The sequence below is a fragment of the Panthera onca genome, chromosome C1 (genome assembly GCF_046562875.1).
Source record: "Panthera onca isolate mPanOnc1 chromosome C1, mPanOnc1 haplotype 2, whole genome shotgun sequence".
In the NCBI taxonomy this organism is placed as follows: domain Eukaryota; kingdom Metazoa; phylum Chordata; class Mammalia; order Carnivora; family Felidae; genus Panthera; species Panthera onca.
Window position 1 is genome coordinate 10,097,816 of NC_138346.1, and position 20,757 is coordinate 10,118,572.

General features: G+C 44.2%; 1 protein-coding gene and 1 long non-coding RNA gene across 2 annotated transcripts in view; one reads left to right on the plus strand and one right to left on the minus strand.

Moving 5' to 3' along the window:
- The window catches only part of DNER (delta/notch like EGF repeat containing), a 317,354-nt gene that overhangs the window by 262,907 nt on the left and 33,690 nt on the right, over nt 1-20,757 (plus strand). The window contains exon 9 of the mRNA XM_078450803.2: nt 15,301-15,423. Within this exon, the coding sequence (XP_078306929.2) occupies nt 15,301-15,423 (123 nt within the window). The remainder of the gene's footprint in view (nt 1-15,300; nt 15,424-20,757) is intronic.
- On the minus strand, nt 17,886-20,131 carry LOC132672211 (uncharacterized). The gene is made up of 3 exons (XR_009607423.2): nt 19,995-20,131; nt 19,032-19,194; nt 17,886-17,983 (listed from the first exon to the last, which is right to left on the minus strand). It is a non-coding gene; the product is annotated as an uncharacterized LOC132672211 (long non-coding RNA).

The following is a 20,757-nucleotide window of genomic DNA, read 5'->3' on the forward strand; positions in this document are numbered from 1 at the left end:
TTTGCAATCCAATTGCTTCAAGGTACAGTAGTTCTGGTGGTTAATTTCCTCCATGAAGTTCTTTTTCTTCCCCCTTAATTAATAACTTTATTTTATGTGTTTCTGTTTCTTATTTTGAATTTATTTTTATTTTTTTTTTTATTATTTATTTTAAGAGAGAGAGACAGAGAGAGAGAGCGAGAGAGCAAGAGAGCAGGGGAAGGGCAGAGAGAGAGGGAGACAGAGAATCCCAAGCAGGCTCCGCACCGTCAGCACAGAGCCCCATGTGGTGCCTGAGCCCAGAAACCATGAGATCATGATCTGAGCCGAAATCAAGAGTTGGACACTTAACTGAGCCACCCAGGCACCCCTCTTGTTTTGAATTCCTAATGTGAAGAAAGTACAAGGGATAATATACAAAACTGTGTAGCCATTAACACACTTTTTTAAGTTTTTATTTAACTTCTAGTTAGTGAACCTACAGTGTAATATTAGTTTCAGGTGTACCGTATAGTGATTCATCACTTCCATACAATAGCCGGTGTTCATCATGGCAAGCGCACTCCTTAATCCCCATCACCTATTTCCCCCATCCCCCACTGACCACCTTCTGGTAACTATCCGTTCTGTAGAGTTAAGAATCTGTTCTTTCTTTGCCTCTTTCTCTCTTTTTTGCCCCTTTGCTTATTTGTTTTGTTTCTTAAATTCCACATATGAGTGAAATCATTCGGTATTTGTCTTTCTCTGACCGACTTACTTCACTTAGCCTTATCCTATGTAGTTCCATCCACATTGTTACACATGGCAGGATTTCATTCTTTTTTATGGCTGAATAATATTTCGTTGTATATATCACAGCTTCTTTATCCATTCATCAGTGGGTGGATACTTGGGCTGTTTCCGTACAGAAATTGGCTGTCATAGATAATGCTGCTACAAATGTAGGGGTGCATATATCCCTTTGAGTTAGTAATTTTGCATTCTTTGGATAAATATCTGGTAGTGCAATTGCTGGGTCATAGGGTAGTTCTATTTTTAACTTTTTGAGGAACCTCCATACGGTTTTCCAGAGTGGCTGCACCAGTTTACGTTCCCGTCAACAGTGCACGAGGGTTCCCCTTCTCCACGTCTTCTCCAACACCTGTTGTTTCTTGTGTTGTTGATTTTAGCAATTATGACAGTGTATTTACTTTAGAATAACAGTGGCTAAGGAGGAGGTTGGAGGATTGCTTTGCATTGTGCCTTCCATGAGAAGGAAAGCAGATATACCTAGGGAAAAAAAATCTACCTTTGCACTGTGGAGTCCATGCACCAGAATTTTCTGGAACAGTCTTTATCACAGTGTTTTGTTTTCCAACACACAAGTCCTTTGGTACTAAGCTATGTGTCCAGGGGGCCCCCTCTTATCATTGGAAACAGCCTAACTTTGTCAGATCATGTTTCTCAATTTTTGGTTTGTAAAAATTATTGTAGATTGTCTGCCATTTTTATTCTTCTTTTTGATTAAAAAAATTTTCCCCAGATTTTTTTTGGATATGACTGCCATATAACATTGTGTAAATTGAGGATGTACAGTGTGTTTATTTGATACGCTTACATGATATTGTTAAACGATTACTACCATAGCAAAGTTAACAGCATCACATCACCTACTTACTAGTTATTTGTGGCAAGAACATTTAAGATCCTGCTTTCTTAGCAACTTTCAAGTATGTAATACAGTATTATTAATAATACAGTATTATTAATAATAATAATACAGTATTATTAAATAATCACCCTGCTGTACATTAGACCCCAGAACTCTTTGCACCCTTTAGCCTGTGTCTCCTTAGCCCCAGGAAACCACCCTTCTATTCTCTGTTTCTATAAGTGCTGTCTGCCATTTTCTGATGGTATTCCCTTAGCTAAAATGATATTTCCATGGGTTTAGGAACCTGGATCAGAGGTGTGGGGAGAATTTCACTCACTAGTCTGAATTTAGGCTTGCTTCTCCACATTCTGATTGGGGGTGTATGACTCCCAGTCCTACAAGGAGAAAAAAATGTTTGCCACTTCTATACCCTTGTTACCTTCTCTCATTCTGGCCTTTCTTTTCAAATTTGGCACCTGCTGTCAGCTTGGGATTCCTTTGTATTGCTTTATTCCCTTAAACAAATAGGATAGGAGTATAGTTTCCATTTAGTCTATGCACCTGTGGTTGGTAGGTCATCCGACCACGTTTCACTATTGTTTATTTATATGCCTATGACTGGTACATGTTCTGACTGTGTGTTTTGTGGTTGTGTTTGATATGCTGAGGGAAAGCCATAGAGATTAAATATTACTGTGCTGTATCTAGCACCTGCCATAGATAACTCCTACCACTTCCCTGCCCTTTTGAGAATCAGAAGTGGTAGGAGATGTACGCTTTGCTATTGTATAGCTCAGCGGCTCTCAGACTTCAGTGTGCATTAGAATCACAAAGAGGGCTTCTTAAATCAGAGTTCTGGGCTCCGCCCACAGAGTTTGAGTCAGCAGGTCTTTGTTGGGGCCTGAGAACTTGCATTTCCGACGAGCTTCTAAGGGATGCTGATGATGCTGGTCTTGGAGCCACATGACAAGAATCACTGGTATAGTGAGATGAATAGACACAGGCCCCTTGGAGGACGAATACCGCCAAAGAATATTCAGGGATAATTGAGTAAGTGAATTAAAATCAAATTTAAACAATAGTTTGTGAAATAAATTTAAATAGAATGAAACATTCAGAAAACTTTCCTGTGCTTTAACGTTTAAAAATTCTTCTTTTAAGGATGCCTGAGTGGCTCAGTCTGTGAAGCATCTGACTTCAGCTCAGGTCATGATCTCACGGTTCATGGGTTTATGAGTTCAAGCCCCACATCAGGCTCTCTGCTGTCAGTGCAGAGCCCGCTTCGGATCCTGTTTCCCTCTCTCTCTACTCCTGCCCCACTTGCACTCCCTGTCTCTCTCAAAATAAATAAATGTGAAAAAAAACCTCTTTGTTAATATACATACTTGCATGAAAATAATCATCTAAGATTTATTTTCTCTCCAAAGTACTGCAATAGAACCTTAATCTTTGACTGCACCCTAACACTTAACCTCTTGACTGTTCAGGGCCCTGTGTCAGTCTGGATGCATTCCATACCAAACAACCTCTAGAATGTGAGGCTTTTGAACCTACCTTTTTTTCCTTTCTTTTTAAAAAATGTTTATTTATTTTGAGAGAGAGAGAGAGAGGAGAGAGAGAGAGCACGCGTGAGTGGGGAAGGGCAGAGAAAGAGGGGAGAGAAAGAGAGAGAGAGAGAGAGAGAGAGAGAGAGAGAGAGAGAGAGAGAGAAGCCCAAGAAGCTTCTATGTTGTCAGTGTAGAGCCCATGGCGGGTCTCAATTCCATGACCTTGCAATCATGACCTGAGCTGAAATCAAGGGTCAGAAGCTTAACCAGTTGAGCCACCTAGACGCCACCTACCTTTGCTTTACTAAATCTTTTCATCATTATCGTCATCTCAAATGTAAAGCACGCCATTTCCAAATGTATTTATAAATATACTAGTTAAATAAAATAAAACATTTTACTTGTTGTTTTTAAGGAAACATATACCACAATAATCTTTAAAATCAAAGTTATAAAATATTGTCATTATACTTAATCTTGAACCAGCGCTTTAATCATAGTGTGGTAAGAATTTGCGTTTATTTTTAATTACAATTTTTTAAGTTCTTATTTATTTATTTTGAAAGAGAGCAAGCAGAGGAGGGGTAGAGAGAGAGAGAGAGAGAGAGAATCCCAAGCAGGCTCTGCACTATCAGCTCAGAAACTGACGCAGGGCTTGAGCTCATGAACTGTGAGATCAAGACCCAGGCCGAAATCAAGAATCAGAGGCTTAACCAAACTGAGCCACTCAGGCGCCCCTCTAAGAATTTGCATTTAAAAAAATACTTTCTCTAGGGAGTCAGTGAGAAAAACAGACCCCTTTAGAATGAATCATTTTAACTGTAGCTACCACGTGTTTAGAGGACCTACCGGTGAGTTTGTTTGTAAGCTGTAGAGAAATATATGAATGTTAAGCTTTATTATTAAAGGAAACGATATTTCTTCTTTATGTATTTGCGTCCCCTTGTGTGTGTGTTTTCCTTTTGTAAAACACTTTTTTATGTCTCCTCCATTGTTGAACTCCCAAGTAATTTGTTTCTCTTCTTTCAGCTGGCATAGAGCATAGGTAGAATCCACCCTCTAGTGGTCAAAAACATCATGGGGAAAAAAAGACATTTATAAAGACAAACCATTACAAAGAGATTGATTTTTTCTTGGGACTAGTCTGTGACCTAGTTCCAAAGGCAAATCCAAGAGAAGGCTCCTAGAAATGTTTAGACAACATAGAAAAATCCCCAAAATGATGGATAGGTTTAAGCCTTGTTTTGCAAGTGTTTCTGTTTCAGCAGGCTGTCTGTGGAGTTCTTGAACCCTGAGCTTCATCATCTATAACATATTCTTTCATTTGTCCTTAGATTTGTTTTTTGGAGGAGAATGCTAACTATTTGTAAGAACGGAACTCAGAACAGTGGTGGTTTGCTTTTCTAGCATATGTGTAAGATTTTTTTCCCTTCCAATGTAAATTGATGATTTGCACTCTATTAATAAATATAGAGATGTTTCAGAATCTTTAACATCTCCAAAGGTTTTATTTTTTACATGTTAAAAGGTGCAGTTCTCCTTATAAAAAAGGTTTTTTGGGGGGCGCCTGGGTGGCTCAGTCAGTTAAGTGTCCGACTTCGGCTCAGGTCATGATCTCGCAGTCCATTATTCAAGTCCCGCAATGGGCTCTGTGCTAACAGCTCAGAGCCCGGAGCCTACTTTGGATTCTGTGTCTCCCTCTCTTTCTACCCCTCCCCTGCTCCCCCCCCCTCAAAAATAAATAAACATTAAAAAATTTTTTTTAAGTTTTTTTTTTTTTTTTTAATAGCAGTGCACCTTATTGTGATGGTTGTTAAATGGCCTTAAAATGTCTTCTCTTCCAGTAAGACTAGATCTTTTCCCTTCATGCACCCCTCCACCTAAAAACTACCCTTAGTGAGGTCAGCCTTTTCTTAATGTTACCAGTTATCTTCTGCCCAAATCACTGTAGACACAGAGCATGAGCATCGTTTCCCTCGGGAATCAGCAACATGACTTCGAGTTGTGATAATACAAATAAAATACCTATAAAAGCATCTCTGACACTTTCTTCTTGTGTTACACAAGTAACACATTTTCAGTGTAGAAAATTAGGGAGTGGAAATATGCACATTTAAAATATAAGAAGCATCCTTTAAATTCACTGCCTGACAAAAACTACTGTCAATTTCAGGATGCATTTCCCCAGGCGTTTTTTTTTAATTATTCCAAACCAGACATTTGCCAAGGAAAGAACTCTTGTTGTAAATTATTTATGCAAAGGTGAGTTTGCCCTGTGAGTCTGTCTTCTTAGCAAATTCCATGCGCGCAGTGTGATTGAGCATCTTCTATATTTCACCGACCTGGGCGCTAAGGAGAAGAGAGAACGGACAGTTGTTAAAGAGAAAATACAGAATTTGGGATCAAAGTTTGAGCCGTGAGTCAAGGTTTTACCTCCAGCGGGAAACTGGATCCAGCACAGAGAGTGTCAGGGGATAAGGCTGAGAAAAGGCTTAAAGGAGTAGGTTTTGAAAAAGTCAAATGTAATCAGACTCTGTTTCATATTAGAGAAGCCCAGGTATTTGAGCTTCTGACTGGTGAAACCTGGGCTCAGGCATCTGTGCAAGGGCAGAGCCGGCACTCTTTTGTGTTTTTCCAGTAAGCGGGCTTTGTTGCCATGGGAAGCGGCGATTCAGGAGAATGGTACCCTCCAGGGTTATGATGCTTAGTGCCTCTGTGGCATATTCTAGGTGGGCATCTATTTCAGAATTATAGCACCTTCGTTGTCTTTTAAAATCAGGTTTGCGCCGTGCTCCGCGGACCAGAGGGACACATGCCACAGTGGTTACGTAGTGGGTATGTATTATATGTCGGGCACTGTGTTGGATGCTTTCCTCGTGTTACCAGGCACTCCCGTGAAATGCCAAGTGCATGTCCTCCTGGAGATGGGGCAGGGGCCCTCCTTTTATAATGACTTCAGTGACTTGGGTTGCCACAGGCGCCCATGAATTACCTTGATGGAAGATGTCACACGCTGGCATTGAGCCAGTGACACCTGGATGGCCCAGAGCTCCCTACCTGTAAACACGTAACACTGGGTGGCAAGAAGAGGCTAGTGGAAGGAGAACGGTGTCAGATGCACTTTATGTGAATAAAAGATAACCGGAGAGGTGAAAATCCTACAGTCTCTTCACTCACATGTTCAAATCACTTCCGCCTCCGATGCTCCACCGTCTTGATGGCTCCTGAAGAGCCCTGCCCGTGGTCAGGCGGTTGGTTACACCAGGTGGCGATATGGCTCCACAGGGGACCCATGACTTCTGTAGCAATTCCAACCAGTTTCTCTTTCTCTCTGTCTTTTTAGGTATTCTTTCTCTGGGCCTTTCCCCCAGTCCCCCGCCCCCCATCTCCCCCTTGGTATTCTGGATCCCTGTCTTCCTCTTTGGCTCTCCCTTCTGCTCCCACACCTCCTTCTCGTTCTGCTCTCCCTCTCTCTCTGCTTTCTCCCTCCCCCAACTTAATGTCTTTGGACCCCAAACCCTTCTTTTTTTAGCTATCACATAATAGATCCCCTCAGTACCTAGTTCAGTCCTTGTCAATGTGGTCAGACTTCATACTGTCATTGAAATGAGTGTTCTTTCTCTGAATTGCTTCTGTTTCCCTTGGGAGAAACTGCTGATTCCTTCTGTTCAGTTAAGATCTACTTGCAGAAAGTGGTTTTCTGCGCCTTTCCACCCCATCCCCTATACCAACCCCACTGTATTAATGAGATTCTATTGTATTGGAAAGTGCCTCGAACAGAAACTGGCCCCTGAAAGGGGGTTCAATAAATGTCAGTTCCCTCGTTCCTTCCAGAAGGACTCTCAGCGTCTCTAAATAAGACGGGGCAGGACCCTGGGACTCCCTTTCATCCTCATTCTCTTTGCCACCCTCCACATGCAACTTCTTACAAGCGTTGCTGTTTTACTTTGTAAATGGCTCTTGACATTTCTTCTCCAGCTGGCCCTGCCACCACCCTCCTCCTGGCCATGTTTTCCCTGGGTCTATTGCCATACCTCTGAACTGATTTCTCCATATTCATTCTTGTGGGTCTTTCCCCCCATACTCCGAAAGAGTAATCTTTCTGAAAGGCAGATCTGACTTGTCATCCCCTGGCTCCCACTCCACTGAAGGTGCCACCTGGTGCCTGCCTGTCTCTCGTTTCTTCTCTGCCCTCTGCTCTTCAGTAGACCGCAGCCCATCTCTGGAATGGGCCAGAGGCTGGGTCCCCTCACCATGAGACTTCTGCACTCTGCCTGTCCTGCCTTGAATTTCCCTGGGTGCGTCTCCCACCTTTTTGATACATGCGCACAACCCACCTCTCAGCTCACTGTCCTTCCTCAGGGAAGCCTCTCTGGATCTCCGTCAAGGCCAGCTCCCCTGCTTCTCCTTCCCCCGGCACCCTAGACCCCCACCTTGCTCACACTCACCCAGTTACGGTTTCACATTTGCTCGGATCATTGCTTGGTGTCTGTCTCCTTTAAATGCCCCTAGTAGAAGTATTGTCTATTTTCACACCGTGCCTGGCACCCAGGAAGCATTTAATCATCACTGTATGTTGCATTAAAGAATGAATCAACAACAGAGGCAAACAGGAGACCGAGAACATGGCCAACCTTCGCCCAATGACGGTGGAAGGCAGCAGCAGCCTAGAGGGACAGGGAAGACAGACTCACTGCGTGATCTGTTAGGATATGACATATAGCTGGCTCTCCGTTATCTGCCTTTTTGGAAACCCAGGGAGGGACGTGAAGATTTGTAGATGGCTCAGCCGCACATACAAATCAGGGAGGCTTGAGAGTCTAAAACTTTAGCCTCGATGTATAGTCCTTTCAATATAAGGTTTGTAAGAACGATAGCAATGGAAACATTGATTGATTTGGGTATTTTCTCCCTGGCTCAGGTGTCTCCATCAACAAAAAAGATAAGAAACGAGGGAATAAAGAAAGAGGCAGTATCAGCAGCCCCCATGCTCCCCATGGCAGCTATGCTCTGTCTCCTTACACAAGTTCCTCCTGTTTACAGAAATTTTCCTTTTTGTTGCGTGCGTGTGTGTGTGTGTGTGTGTGTGTGTGGAACGTAATTGCTCCATGGAAGTCTGTACAGATACTAACATCAGGTCTATTTAGAACAGAACATGCGGGCAGTGGGGGGCACCTTGGTGGCTCAGTGGGTTAAGCGTCCGACTTTGGCTCAGGTCACAATCTCATGGTTCGTGGGGCCCCACATCCGGCTCTCTGCTTCCAGTATGGAGCCTGCTTGGGATCCTCTGCCCCTCCCTCTCTCTCTCTGCCCCTCCCCCACTCACACTTTCTTTGTCTCTTTCTCAAAAACAAGCTAAAAGAACAGAAGCCCGGAACACTCAATAGGATTAAGGTGAGCAGGGAACCATACCTACATTTTCCCTCCTGTTTTTAAAAAAGATTCCTATTGGGAATGTATCAGCAGAGAGAGAATGACATAGCATGTGCACACACACACATTTTATTCTGAGTGGACAGAATAAAACGTGGCAGTGGCAATTGTGTTCTAGAACAGTTCAGACCCCGGGGGAGTAGAATCCTGGCTCACTCCTGTGCCTTTGCCAAGTCAGTCAGGAGCGTAGGACCTTGGTCTTCACAGGAGGACACAGGGGAGTTCTAGCCTAGTGGCAGAACATTCGGAAGGTTCTTAGTAGCTCAGACATCACCAGGGGTGGGGGGTGCGTCTCTCTTCTCTCTTCCGTTTCTATCCATCTATTTACTTACTTACTTTTATTGAAGTACGCTGACACACAATGTTGCGTTACCTTAGTGATTTGACATCACAGTGGTTTGACAAGCCTATACAATACACTGTGCTCTCCCCGAGTATGGCCACCATCGGTCACTACACACGTCGCTGCTACAATACCATTGGCTGTGTTCCCTACGCTGTACCTTTCCTTCCCGTGACTTACTCCTTCTGTGACGGGAAGCCTGTACCTCCCACTCTTGTCTTCTCCCTTTATCCCATGAATTTGGCATTCACATCTAGGTAGCCCCACATGAACCGGGGGTCCATATTCTCTCGCTGCTGAAGGAAGGCACCCAGGGACTGGTATTCTATTAAATCCATAGTCGCGGATGGGCCTTCTTGGTTCTGCCCCCAAACCCTTGCTCTCAATGCATTTCCTCTCCTCACAATGAAAATTTCAGACTTGCCCATTCATGTTGTTCTCTCCTCAAGTTCTCGTGTGATGAGAAGGATCTAGGACATTGGTTCTCCAAAGGGGCTTATGTTCTCCAAGGGACAATGTCTGGAGATCTTTTTGGTTGTCACAGCTGGGGAGGGGGGGGGCTGTTGGAATCTAGGGAGCAGAGGCCAGGAAGGCTGCTTACTGTCCTGCAGAACACAGGACAGCACTCCCAACCACGAGGAATGACCTGATCCAGAAAGCCAATACTGTTGCCGTTGATTCTGGGTGCTACACACTGAATTTTGTCTCTCCCCATTTCACACGTCGAAGTCCTAACCGCCCCCCACCCCCACCCCAGTGTGACTGAATTTAGAGACAGGGCCTTCAAAGAAGTGATGAAGATTCAATGAAGTCATCGGATGGGGCCATAAACCCCTATGACTGGTTTCATAGAACCATCTGGGACACCAGGGGCGTGTGCCCACAGAGAAAAGGCCGTGTGCAGCCTCAGTGAGAAGGTGGCCATCTAGAAGGTGAGGAGAGAGGCCTCAGGAGAAACCAAACCCGCTGACATCTTGACATAGCATTTGCAGCTTCCAGAACTGTGGGAAAATACATTTCTGTTGTTTCATCCTCCCGGTGTGTGGTGTTTCATTATGGCAGCCTGAGCAGACTCCTACACTAGGGAATGCATTTTGGGGACAACGTAGGAAATTAGGAGGAACACAGGAGGTTGTGTGTCTTTGGGCAACCCTCTTCACCTTTTTGACTCTTAATTCCTCAACTATATAATTGGGGCTAGTCATGCCCATTATTTTGGGCTGTCGTGGGGATTAACCAATTTAGCGCATGCAAAGGGCCTGATGCAAAGCAGGTGGCAGTAATGTACTATTAGACCATAAGCTTCTTGCTGGTAGACTCGCCATTTCGCTTTGTATCCACGGTACTTGGAAGCCCCTGACACATTGTAGGCACGTCTTAAATGTGTGTTGGTTTAATCGAGGACACTCTGGGTGCTGATTCAACAGCTATTTTGAGCATCTTTTCTGTACCAGATGCTGTGGGTACAGCCGTGAACGCTGTAGTCACAGCCTCTGCCTTCAAGCTTATATTCTAGTGGAGGAAGAGAAATAATAATCAAGAACAGGACTGAGTTGAAATATGATTTCAGACAGTTATAAGTGTTGTGATGAAATCAGTTAAGTGTTATGACGAGTAACTGGTGGAAGATGCTTTAGACCGTGTCAGAAAATTATCTGCAGAAGCGATTTTGGTTTGTTTTGTTTACTGATAAAAGGTGTGCCTCGTTGGTGACTGAAATTCTACAAGAGCTGTTGCTCTTGTGAAGTCGTTTTCCAAAGTGGTGAACAACTCTTGGTACAATCTTCTCTTCATTTACCCAGTAGTTACATTCCAGGAAAACTCGGTGTATCTTAAAAACTGTGAATGTACGTGTATAGGAATTAGGTTCTAGACCCGGAAAGTTCCAGACAGGGTTTTCACCTCTCTGAATTTCCAACAGGATGGTCCGAAGTTGTGAGGGACGCCAGGGCTATCCTTTGTTGTGTGGGGGTATCCTAGACGTTACAGGAAGGTTAATATCTCTGGCCTCTGCCCACTAACTTCTGGTCAAACCCTTCAATCATGGTGATAAGCAGTCCCTCCCCTCCCCCAACTTTGAAAACAATCTCTAAAGGGCAGTCTAGCTCCCTTTAAGAGTTATGATTCTGCAGGTCTCTAGTGACCTAATCTTCTCATCCAGCTGTTCTCGCCCTCTAGAGCCTTTGATCAGCTCACCTTGATTTCCTTCCCTCCGCTGGCTCCCATGACATTGCTGTGCTCGGACTTTCCTCCTCTCTTTTGCCTCACCCTTGCCCCATGTTCCGATCTGATTTCTCCCTCTCCACCTTCCCTTCCATGTAGATCTGACCTTGGTCCCTTCTTTTTCCCTCTCCAAGGTTTTTCTTTGATAAAACTTCAGCACCACTTCCAGGCCACTGGTTCCCAAGCTGCTCATTTCTATGCTATTTAAGCCTATTTTTTCCAGCTAAGTGAGTCCCTAGGTGAGCCCTAAGGCTCACCTTAGGGCTAAGTCCCTAAGCGAGCCCTAGGTTACATATGCCCCACATCCAATTGGCCAACTTTCTTTAAAGCCTGTTATTCCTTTGGCCGTACCTTTCTGTGTTAATGGCGACATCACCCACTCACTCAGCCTAAACATGGCGGCCGTCTTGATCGCTCTCACTCCTCACATTCAGATGATTGCTGTGTTCTGTTAGTTCTAAGGAATATTGGAATCGAATATTCAGGAGCAAGTCATGTGAAGATGGGAGCAGTGTTGGTGATGAAGGTCAATGCCCTGGAAAGGGTCACTCTGATCTCACTCTTCTGCTCTTTTGTTTTATTTAAAAATTTCTTTGGACTAGCCTAATTTTTCTACACCCTGGGCATACTGCCCTGAGCTAATTTGTTTGCCCGAATTAATTACTAGCGGGGGTGGGGGCAGCCTCATTTTCACAGAAGCCTTCTCTTTTGGAAGGAATGCCTTTTTATTCAAACAGTCCGATTTAGGTTTTTTGGCACCCAGTGTAAAGGGTGCCTTGACATTTCCATAAAGACATTGAAATGTTACCATCCCTGAAGAAACGGTTTCAGAATACGAAACCTTTATCTTTTTCTTTTCCCCTAAGGAAGAAGAACATCACCAGCCTAACTATCTCTGTAAAATAAAACTTCCTCATTTGCTTTTCATGTTACTAGTGGAAGAAGATAATGATGCGGTTTGTAAAATATGAAAACAATGATATGAAATTTGCTTTTGATTTTTGTCTATGTAAATAACACTTCAATTATGAGGTCAAAGATGCTTGCTAGGGTTATCTATTATTCTTCCAAGTGATTTTTGAAAGATCTGTTAGGAGAGCAAATACACTTGAAAAGATGTTCCTTGTGATTGTTACTCCATACTGAGTCGCCAAAAGACAATTGACTCTTTTTGTAGGTTATATATTATTCATATAATTTTTTTTTAATTCTGAGAAAAATCACATAACATGAAATCTACCTTCTTAACAAAATGTTTAAGGGTCAGTACAGTGTTGCTAATGATACACACGTTGTCATAGAGAAGATATCTAGAACATTTTCATTTTGCATAACTGAAACTCTGTATCCATTGAACAGCAACTCCCCATTTTCCCCTTCCCCCAGCCAGTGGCGACCACCATTCTACTCTGTTCCTATGAGCTTCACTACTTTATGTAGCTCGTATAAGCGGAACCGTGAAATATTTGTCCTTCTGGGACTGGCTTATTTCACTTAGCTCATAGTCTCAAGGTTCATCCATGTTATAGCACATGACAAGATTTCCTTCTGTTTTTAAGGGCTGAATAATATTCCATCATATGTATAAACTGCATTTTCTTTATCCATTCATCTGTTGATCGACATCTTGGCTAATGGTGACTATGTTGCAGTGAATACGGGTGTGAAAATGTCTGTTCGAGATCCTGTTTTCCATTATGTTGGATAAATCCCAGAAATGAGATTGTAATTTATATGGTAGGTCTATGTTTAATTTTGGGGAGGGGGGGATTCTCTATATTTTTTTCCATAGCGGCTGCACCATTTCACCTTCCCACCAGCAGTGCATAAGGATTCCAGTTTCTCCATACCCTCACCAAGACTTGTTATTTTCTCTCCCTCTGTGTGTGTGTGTGTGTGTGTGTGTGTGTGTGTGTGTGTGTGTTTATAATGGCCATTCTAACAGGTATGATGTGATATCTCCTTGTGGTTTTGATTTTATTTCCTTGACCAGTGATCCTGAGAATCTTTTTGTATACCTGTTGGCCATTTGTATCTTCCACAAAAAAAAAAAAAAAAAACCCAGCTCAAAATGGATTAAAGACCTAAATGTAAGATGTGAAACTCTAACGCTCCCTGAAGAAAATATGGGGGAAAAACTTGTTAGCATTGGTCTTGGCAATGATTTCTTAGATATGACACCAAAAGCAGAGGCAACAAAAGTAAAAGTAGGCAAATACGGCTATATCAAACTAAGAAACTTCATGGCAAAGGAAGCAATCAACTGAATAAAAGCCAACTATGGAATGGGAGGAAGTGTTGGCAGTGTGCATATTTGATAAGAAGTTAATATCCAAAACTCCTGTAAGAAGAAAGATTTTCTGTTGAATGTAGATCAGGAATCAGCAAACTTGTTCTATAAGACACCAGAGAGTAAAGATTTGGGGCTTTGCAAGCCATATGATCTCTGTTGCGACTACTCAGGCTGCCATTGCAGTGGGAGTGCAGCCAGAGACGATACATAAATGGATGAGTGTGGCTGTGTCCCAACAAAACTTCATTTACAACACCAGGCTGGGATGGATTTGGCCCGTGAGCCGGAGTTTGCTGGATCTAGAGCAGGGTTCTCTGTCTGGCTCTCTTAGCATTTTAGCTGCATAGCTTGTTGTGGAGGGCTGTCCTATGCCGCGTAGGATGTTGACCAGCACCCTGACACTGGGTACCAGGGGCAGCTCCTTCCCTACCGCCCTGGTTGTGACAACCAAAAGTGTCTCTAAAAGCATTGCCAAATGTGTTCTGGGGGCAAAAGTGCTGTCAGTTGAGAAACTCTGATCTGGATGATCAAAATATTGATGAAGAGTGATAAGAAATATTGCCCTAAAATTACAAAAAGTAGGGTAAGACAGAACAATTGAAAACCATGGCATATTTGTCTCAGGTAGGTCGAGGTCTCCTCTGAGGGGCTGTTATCACCACCTAATTTGGGAAAGCAGTTCAAAAACAATAGCAATTGAAAAGTGTTCTGTCGATAATGCAAATATGAGTTTAACCTACTTTTGCAACAGGGACTGAAAACAAAACAGTTCAACACATTAGCATGTCTTAATGAAACTTGCTGGGTTTGGAGGTTGGCTATGGGCTGGAAAGCTGGGGAGAAAAAAAAAAAAAACTACTCAAACTAGTAGTTCCAGTTCCCGTTTGAGCAAAGGTTTATTTTTTCTGCTTATCTGAATTCAGAACCAACACAGGCAGGGTGATTTTTGAAAGCACTCACGTGTTTCTCATTGTTTGGACAGGGCCAGAAAAAAAAAAATGGCTCGGTTTCACTGCAAATTGGCACTGATGCATGTTTTTGAAAGTTAAAAACAGTATAACGTTCATGAGTGAATCTCAGAGAATGTTGTCCTCTTGTCCTTTAGAATAAACACCTGTTTTGCAAATAGAGTAAAAGCCGTCTTTATTGAGAAACTGTCGGTTTCTTTTTCTCCATTGCTCTTCATCTATTTTTAACCATTAGCATTTTAAAGTACAATTTAAAATGTTATCATTGAGATCATCATAATTTTAAATTAAAAAAAAAATACCCCAGGTTTTACCAGGAATTTCAGCAAAGCCTTTTTTAGCCGAATCTCTTCTTGACCTGAAAAGCAAAGGAAATACATCAATCCTTTTCTCCAAATACTTTTCTCCTTTAATACTTTCAATCCTTTTCTCCTTTAATAAAATTCTCTGTAGTTGCTGGATAACACTTTTCCAGTCGGAGGAAGGGTGGTCCCCATCCTTGAAAGGAGCTGATGCCCCATGCCTTGAGCCCTGCTGCTCTCATCCCCGTCTCCTGCGGCCACAGCAGATGCACTCAGTGACCCCTGCCTCCGGGTCACCAGTGCCGTTGGACGCGATGTCGTCCCGAGACCATCTGGTGGATAAATGGGATCACTTCCTTTATACTTGGGATCATGAAAGAGGGTGATGAAAACAGACTCGTCATAGGAAACTCTTCCCGGAAACCCACGTTTCCATACACCCCGAGGGACTCAAATCCTTAAATCCCATCTGTCCGCGCCATGCTTCCGATCAATACCCAGCCGCCTCTCTTGTAGGCTGGTCCAGTGTGGGGGTGATTGGGACACGTGTGACCGCAGGCCTTTTTCTCCGTCCCTCAGGTTACCACGGCCTCTACTGCGAGGAGGAGTACAACGAGTGTCTGTCTGCTCCGTGCCTGAACGCAGCCACCTGCAGGGACCTCGTTAATGGCTACGAGTGCGTGTGTCTGGCCGAGTACAAAGGTGAGCACCACCCCCTTGGCCTTCTTGCGCCCGAGTGGCCTAAACGACCTCATGCCTTTCTCAGCTTAAGTGCACCAGCCTCTAATTGGAGCATTACCTCATTCAGAATCCAGACCAAATGCTGGAGGTGGGATGATTCATGGGGCTGAAGAGACCAATTTGCACGTCTGGGGTTTCCTCCTGGTAGATGGAAACTTCTCTCTCCTGTCCTTTCCTTCTTCCTGTACCCCCTCTGTCTTCTCTGTTGGGTGCGTTCGGAAGCCTGTGATAAAAAGTGGGATGCGGCGCACCGTGCGACCCGGACCTGAGCACCTGGCGGTGGAAAGCGCGGGGAGGGGAGCGTGGGGCTGTGCGGCGAGCCGGGCAGAGCTGGGACGCCGCGCTTTTCCGAGGAGGGCGCAGGTGGCCTCACACGTTGGCCACAAAGCTGGTTCTCGTTAAGTGAGTCACTCTCGAGGGAGATGTGAGCTCATTTGAGTGGATGCGTGTCAGAGTCACTCTGGAAAAACAGCCGACATCGGCAGGGTGCTGATAATGTGCAGAGCTCGTTCTCGGCCCCGTGTGCGTGAACTCATCAAGCCCTCACAGCAGCCCTGCGAGGTGGCAGTGGTGTCCCTCAGAAGCCCAGCCAGCACGTCCCCGAAGCCTTTTCTTCTCGCTCCCCAGGGGGCTTAGCGGTGTGACTTCGTTCAAGCCCAGATGCCCTCGGACGGCACCACGCCAGGAAATCCGTGTTTATCAGCCACCGCACACATTTCTCTAGGCCACAGCTTCGGGGCTGGGTTTGGATTTTTTAATGCCTTTGTGGGCTCTCTTTCTAGCCTCTAACCTCGTGCTCCCACCGCTGCTTACTTGACATCATCCATCTGCCGGGTGACCTTCCTCGTCATTGGATGGACCCACCTGTATTTAGCGGTCTCTTTGGTGAGCCTGAAGGGTTCGTACGCCACACGGATGAACTTGATCTAGTCTTTGGCCGGAAGGGATGGGGCCGGGCCAAGGGTCTGGTCTGTGTTCAGCAGATCTGATGCTCCCTTCTGAGTGTGATGCCCACTTGGAACCAAAGTCCTCCACTTCCACAAGGGTAGATGTGCTGGCTTCACTCACATGGATTTCATTTCCAGGTTTTTCAGAGTAGTGAGAGAGAGGGAGTCTGCTCAGTTCTGGAAAGAAGAATAAGAATCAGGAGACCTGCTGAGCCTGGATTAATCTCCTCAAGTGTGACTGTGTCTGTATAAAGTAAGGACAGTGATGCTTACTGACATTTTGAGGTTCTTCAATGACAGAATTAGTAGTGAATGTGTTTCAAAAAGTAAAAATTCCAAAGTTCTTCAGTCCCTGATGCAATTTTTTCCTGTCTTGGAGGCATTAATTGTGCTGTCATGACTAAGCGGTAAAAACTACAGTTACACATGATGAACCACGGGTACATAGACTGTTCATCCTTCCATATATGCTCTAAATTCCACCCCTTCATTTTTTAAGTTTATTTCTTTTTGAGAGAGAGAGAGAGAGAGCACAAATGGGGCAGAGAGAGAGAGAGGGAGACAGAGAATCCCAAGCAGGCTCTGTGTTGATAGCACTGAGCCTGACCTGGGGCTCAGTGTCACAAACTCCAAGATCAACCTGAGCTGATATCAAGAGTTGGATGCTTCACCGACTGAGCCACCCAGGTGCCCCATCCCTTCCTTTTCTTTCTTTTTTTTTTTTTTTGAGTTTATTTATTTTTAAGAGAGACAGAAAACATGTGGAGGAAGGGCAGAGAGAGAGGGAGAATCTCAAGCAGGCTCCACACTGTTAGCCTGGAGCTGGACTCAGGGCTCGAACTCACAAAACCGTGAGATCATGACCTGAGTGGAAATCGAGAGTCAACCGACTGAGCCACCCAGGCGCCCCTAAATTCCACCCCTCTGTCTTTCCAGGACTCCCCTCCATCAGTCACTGCCAGGGATGACCCAAGAAGATAAGTGACCCCGGAGGGTATCCCAAACATATCTGAGGATTTAGATTCTCAAGAAAAGGATGCAGGTGTTGGGAACTTCGCACACAACAGGGTTAGAGGAGGGGTTTCTGAGGAGAACTGAATCAATGGCCAGCTGAGTTCAAAGGACCCCCGGTTTACAAAGAGGAAATACATGCCCTGTATTACCTACATGTGACCTTACGAGGTGGGGGGGCTCCACTGATCTCACAGAGGCTGGCTGTCCTCTACAACAACTGCAGTCGGGCTGAGCTGGCCCTTTATTTTCTGTGTGGCTGAGAGAGAATGGGCTCTATTCATCCCTGGAGAGCCTTGAAAACCCAAAACTGGGAGGCCTCCACCCTGTGCCGTAGTAGACAGGGCCCCGTTGGCCGACCTGTCCAGCACCGGAGGGAAGTCCAATGGCATCTGGTTCTGACATCTTCCTTCGTCCTCCTGGCCAGTACGAGGAGCCTGTCCCAACCCCTCAAAAGGGGAAGATAATCTAGGAAATACAAATGAAATTGCCACAGCAGCCAACGGCTCTAACCACTCAGGAGAGGAAGTGAGAAAAGTGCTGTATGCTACTCAAACTTGAATCTGGATCTGGAAAACACAAAGGAGGAACTAGTTCATGGTAGAAGTGAAAATAGGAGGAAAAGGAAATCGTGACCGACAAGGTAGGACATGTGGAGAGGCGCTCTAGGCAATCTGTTTCTGTCTGAATGGCGGACGCTCCAGAAGAAGAAGGAACACATGGAAATAAAACCAGAATCCACGAATTGCTAGAAGGAGAAGTCTGCGACCTGGAGAAAACTGAAGTTTTCGTATAGAATGAAGGAGCTCACAGAGGGCCGGAGGGATTAGTGAAGGAGGTGGTACGCAATTTGAGATTTCCTGTTAAAATTTCTAAATCTGAGGAGGGACAGAATATTTTTTATGAAAGTCTTCACAGGGAGTACAGGTTACATACAAAAGAAAGAGAATCCAGTCCACACTGGCCTACCCTTCTCTCTAATGAAAGCAAACAATCATGTAGCAGTGTTTCAGGCTGCCCAATGGAAAGGACCGGCAATTGTAGGATCCTTTACGTTCGAGGACAACAGAAAGACATTGTGCACATTTAAGTATACGGAAAGCATAACACAACACCATGTACCCTTTCCAAGAAAATTATTTTACCCTCTCTATCTACCTATCTATCTGTCTATCTATCTGTCATCATTTTGAGAGAGAGTGAAGGAAGTTCAGAGGGAGAGACAGAACCTCAAGCAGGCTTTGTGCTATGCAAGGCTCGATCCCACGACCCTGGGATCATGACCTGAGCTGATATCAAGAGTCAATGGACTGAGCCACCCAGGCGCCCCAAGAAAATTATTTTAGAAAGTATTCTCACTGAACTGGGACTAAATCAGAACACATATAACTATATAGTTGGAGCTAGAGAATAGGAAGAAGAGGGTTGAACAGAATTCTTTAAATGCAGGGATAAACCTAAACAGAGGATATTAAAGTGATTGTGGCCGCTAATTTAATGGTGAAGAGAAATCTTTTGGAAAAAAGTATGTATAGCTGCTTTACTAATTAGTTCTGCATAAAGAATCACTACAAAGTAGTGGCTTGAAACGACACCCTTTTAGTATCTAACACTTCCGTTGGTCCAGGCACGTTTTAGTGGATGGGAATCAAGGTATTGGCTGGACTCGGTTCTCACTGGAAGCTTGAATAGGAAAGAGTCAACCTCCCCACTCCCTCAGGTTGTTGGCAGAATTCGTATCCTTGTGGCTGTAGAATTCATGACAGCTTGCTCCCTGAAAGCCAGCAACGAAAGGGAGATGAGAGCTTGTACTGTTCCATGCCTCTAACTTCAGGAGAGGAGGCCTGCACCCTCCATTAAAAAACAACAACAACAAACAAACCCTGATTAGGTCAGGCCCACCTAGGATCAACACAAAGTTTAAGGACCTTAACTGCATCTTCAAAATCTCTTAAGTTTTGTCAGATGCTATCGGTTTGAAGCTCACATACAACGGAAGGGTATGACTCATTGGGGGTCACCTTAGAGTATGTCCATTATACCCATTCTTAAAGAAAAATTTAAATGACCACATTCAAGTTTCATATCATTTTAACTAAACCCATGAGTTGAAGGGGATGGGGATGGGAGGGATTGGAAGGCATACATATGTGTTAAAGGTCTCATCCCAGTGGGCAGATAAAGTGAACATCTAATTTGGGTATATTTGTGGAGACCTTTAGGTTTGAATTTAAATGAGACTCCTGAAGGCAAAGCCTAGCAGCATTAATGGTAGGACTTCTTTTGTTAATTTTTTTAATGCTTATTCATTTTTGACAGAGAGCGTGAGCAGGGAAGGGGCAGAGAGAGAGGGAGACCCAGAATCCAAAGCAGGCTCCAGGCTCCAAGCTGTAAGCACAGAGCCCGTTGGGGGGCTCAAACCCACAAGCCATGAGATCATGACCTGAGCTGAAGTCAGATGCTTAATCGACTGAGCCACCCAAGAGCCTCTAAATGGTAGAACTTCTAAAGTAATAGCTGGGGGGCAGGGTGGTAGAGGGAACTAAAATAGAGGTAGAAGGGGCAAAGTCCTACCCTCCGATCCAGAGGAAAAGTGAGTCACAGGATCCTGTGCCTTTCTCTCTTTGGGGGATGGACATCTGTCCCTCTTCAGAAGCATTTCTTCAAATGTAGCATAAATTCAGAGAACTACCAGATGGGTGAATAGCGAGTGCTAAGTAGTACTTGCCTCTGGAGTTAGAACTTAGGTGGGGGGTGTGTTGGGAGAGGGTTGGGACTTTAACTTCCTACTTCACACATACGTTTTTTCAAGTGGTGATTTTTTACTGTTTTATGTTAAAATCCAACTTAAATAAATTACTACAGCTTCCTAAAAAGAATGAGTGTAATGGGAGCTCAGGCAAGTACAGCTGAAGAACATTTTGATCAAGGAAAGCAATGAGGGGGACCTTCTGCCAGATGTTTTATTATCATTTATTTATTATGCCTACGTTCACACGTTATGGGTACAAGAATGGACAGCTAACCAAAACTGAATAATGGCCCAGAAACCGTTGTCTAGAATAACGTATGGTTCTTCCAGAATTGCTATGAATGGGAAAGATTTTTTTTTTTTTTCATAAGTGGTGTGGGAGAAATTGGGCAGCCACACAGAAAAAAAAAGAAGTGTTTTTAAACTTCTTCATAAATGTGAATTGGAAGAAAAACACTTTTCATTGACTTTGTGTCCTCTGCTTCCTTCCCCCTTTTTTTCTCTTTATTTTACAAGCAAGTTACCCTAGAGTTGCTGTAGATAGCACCTCCATTTGTAAACTTTTTATTCTTCTCGTCGTCCTCT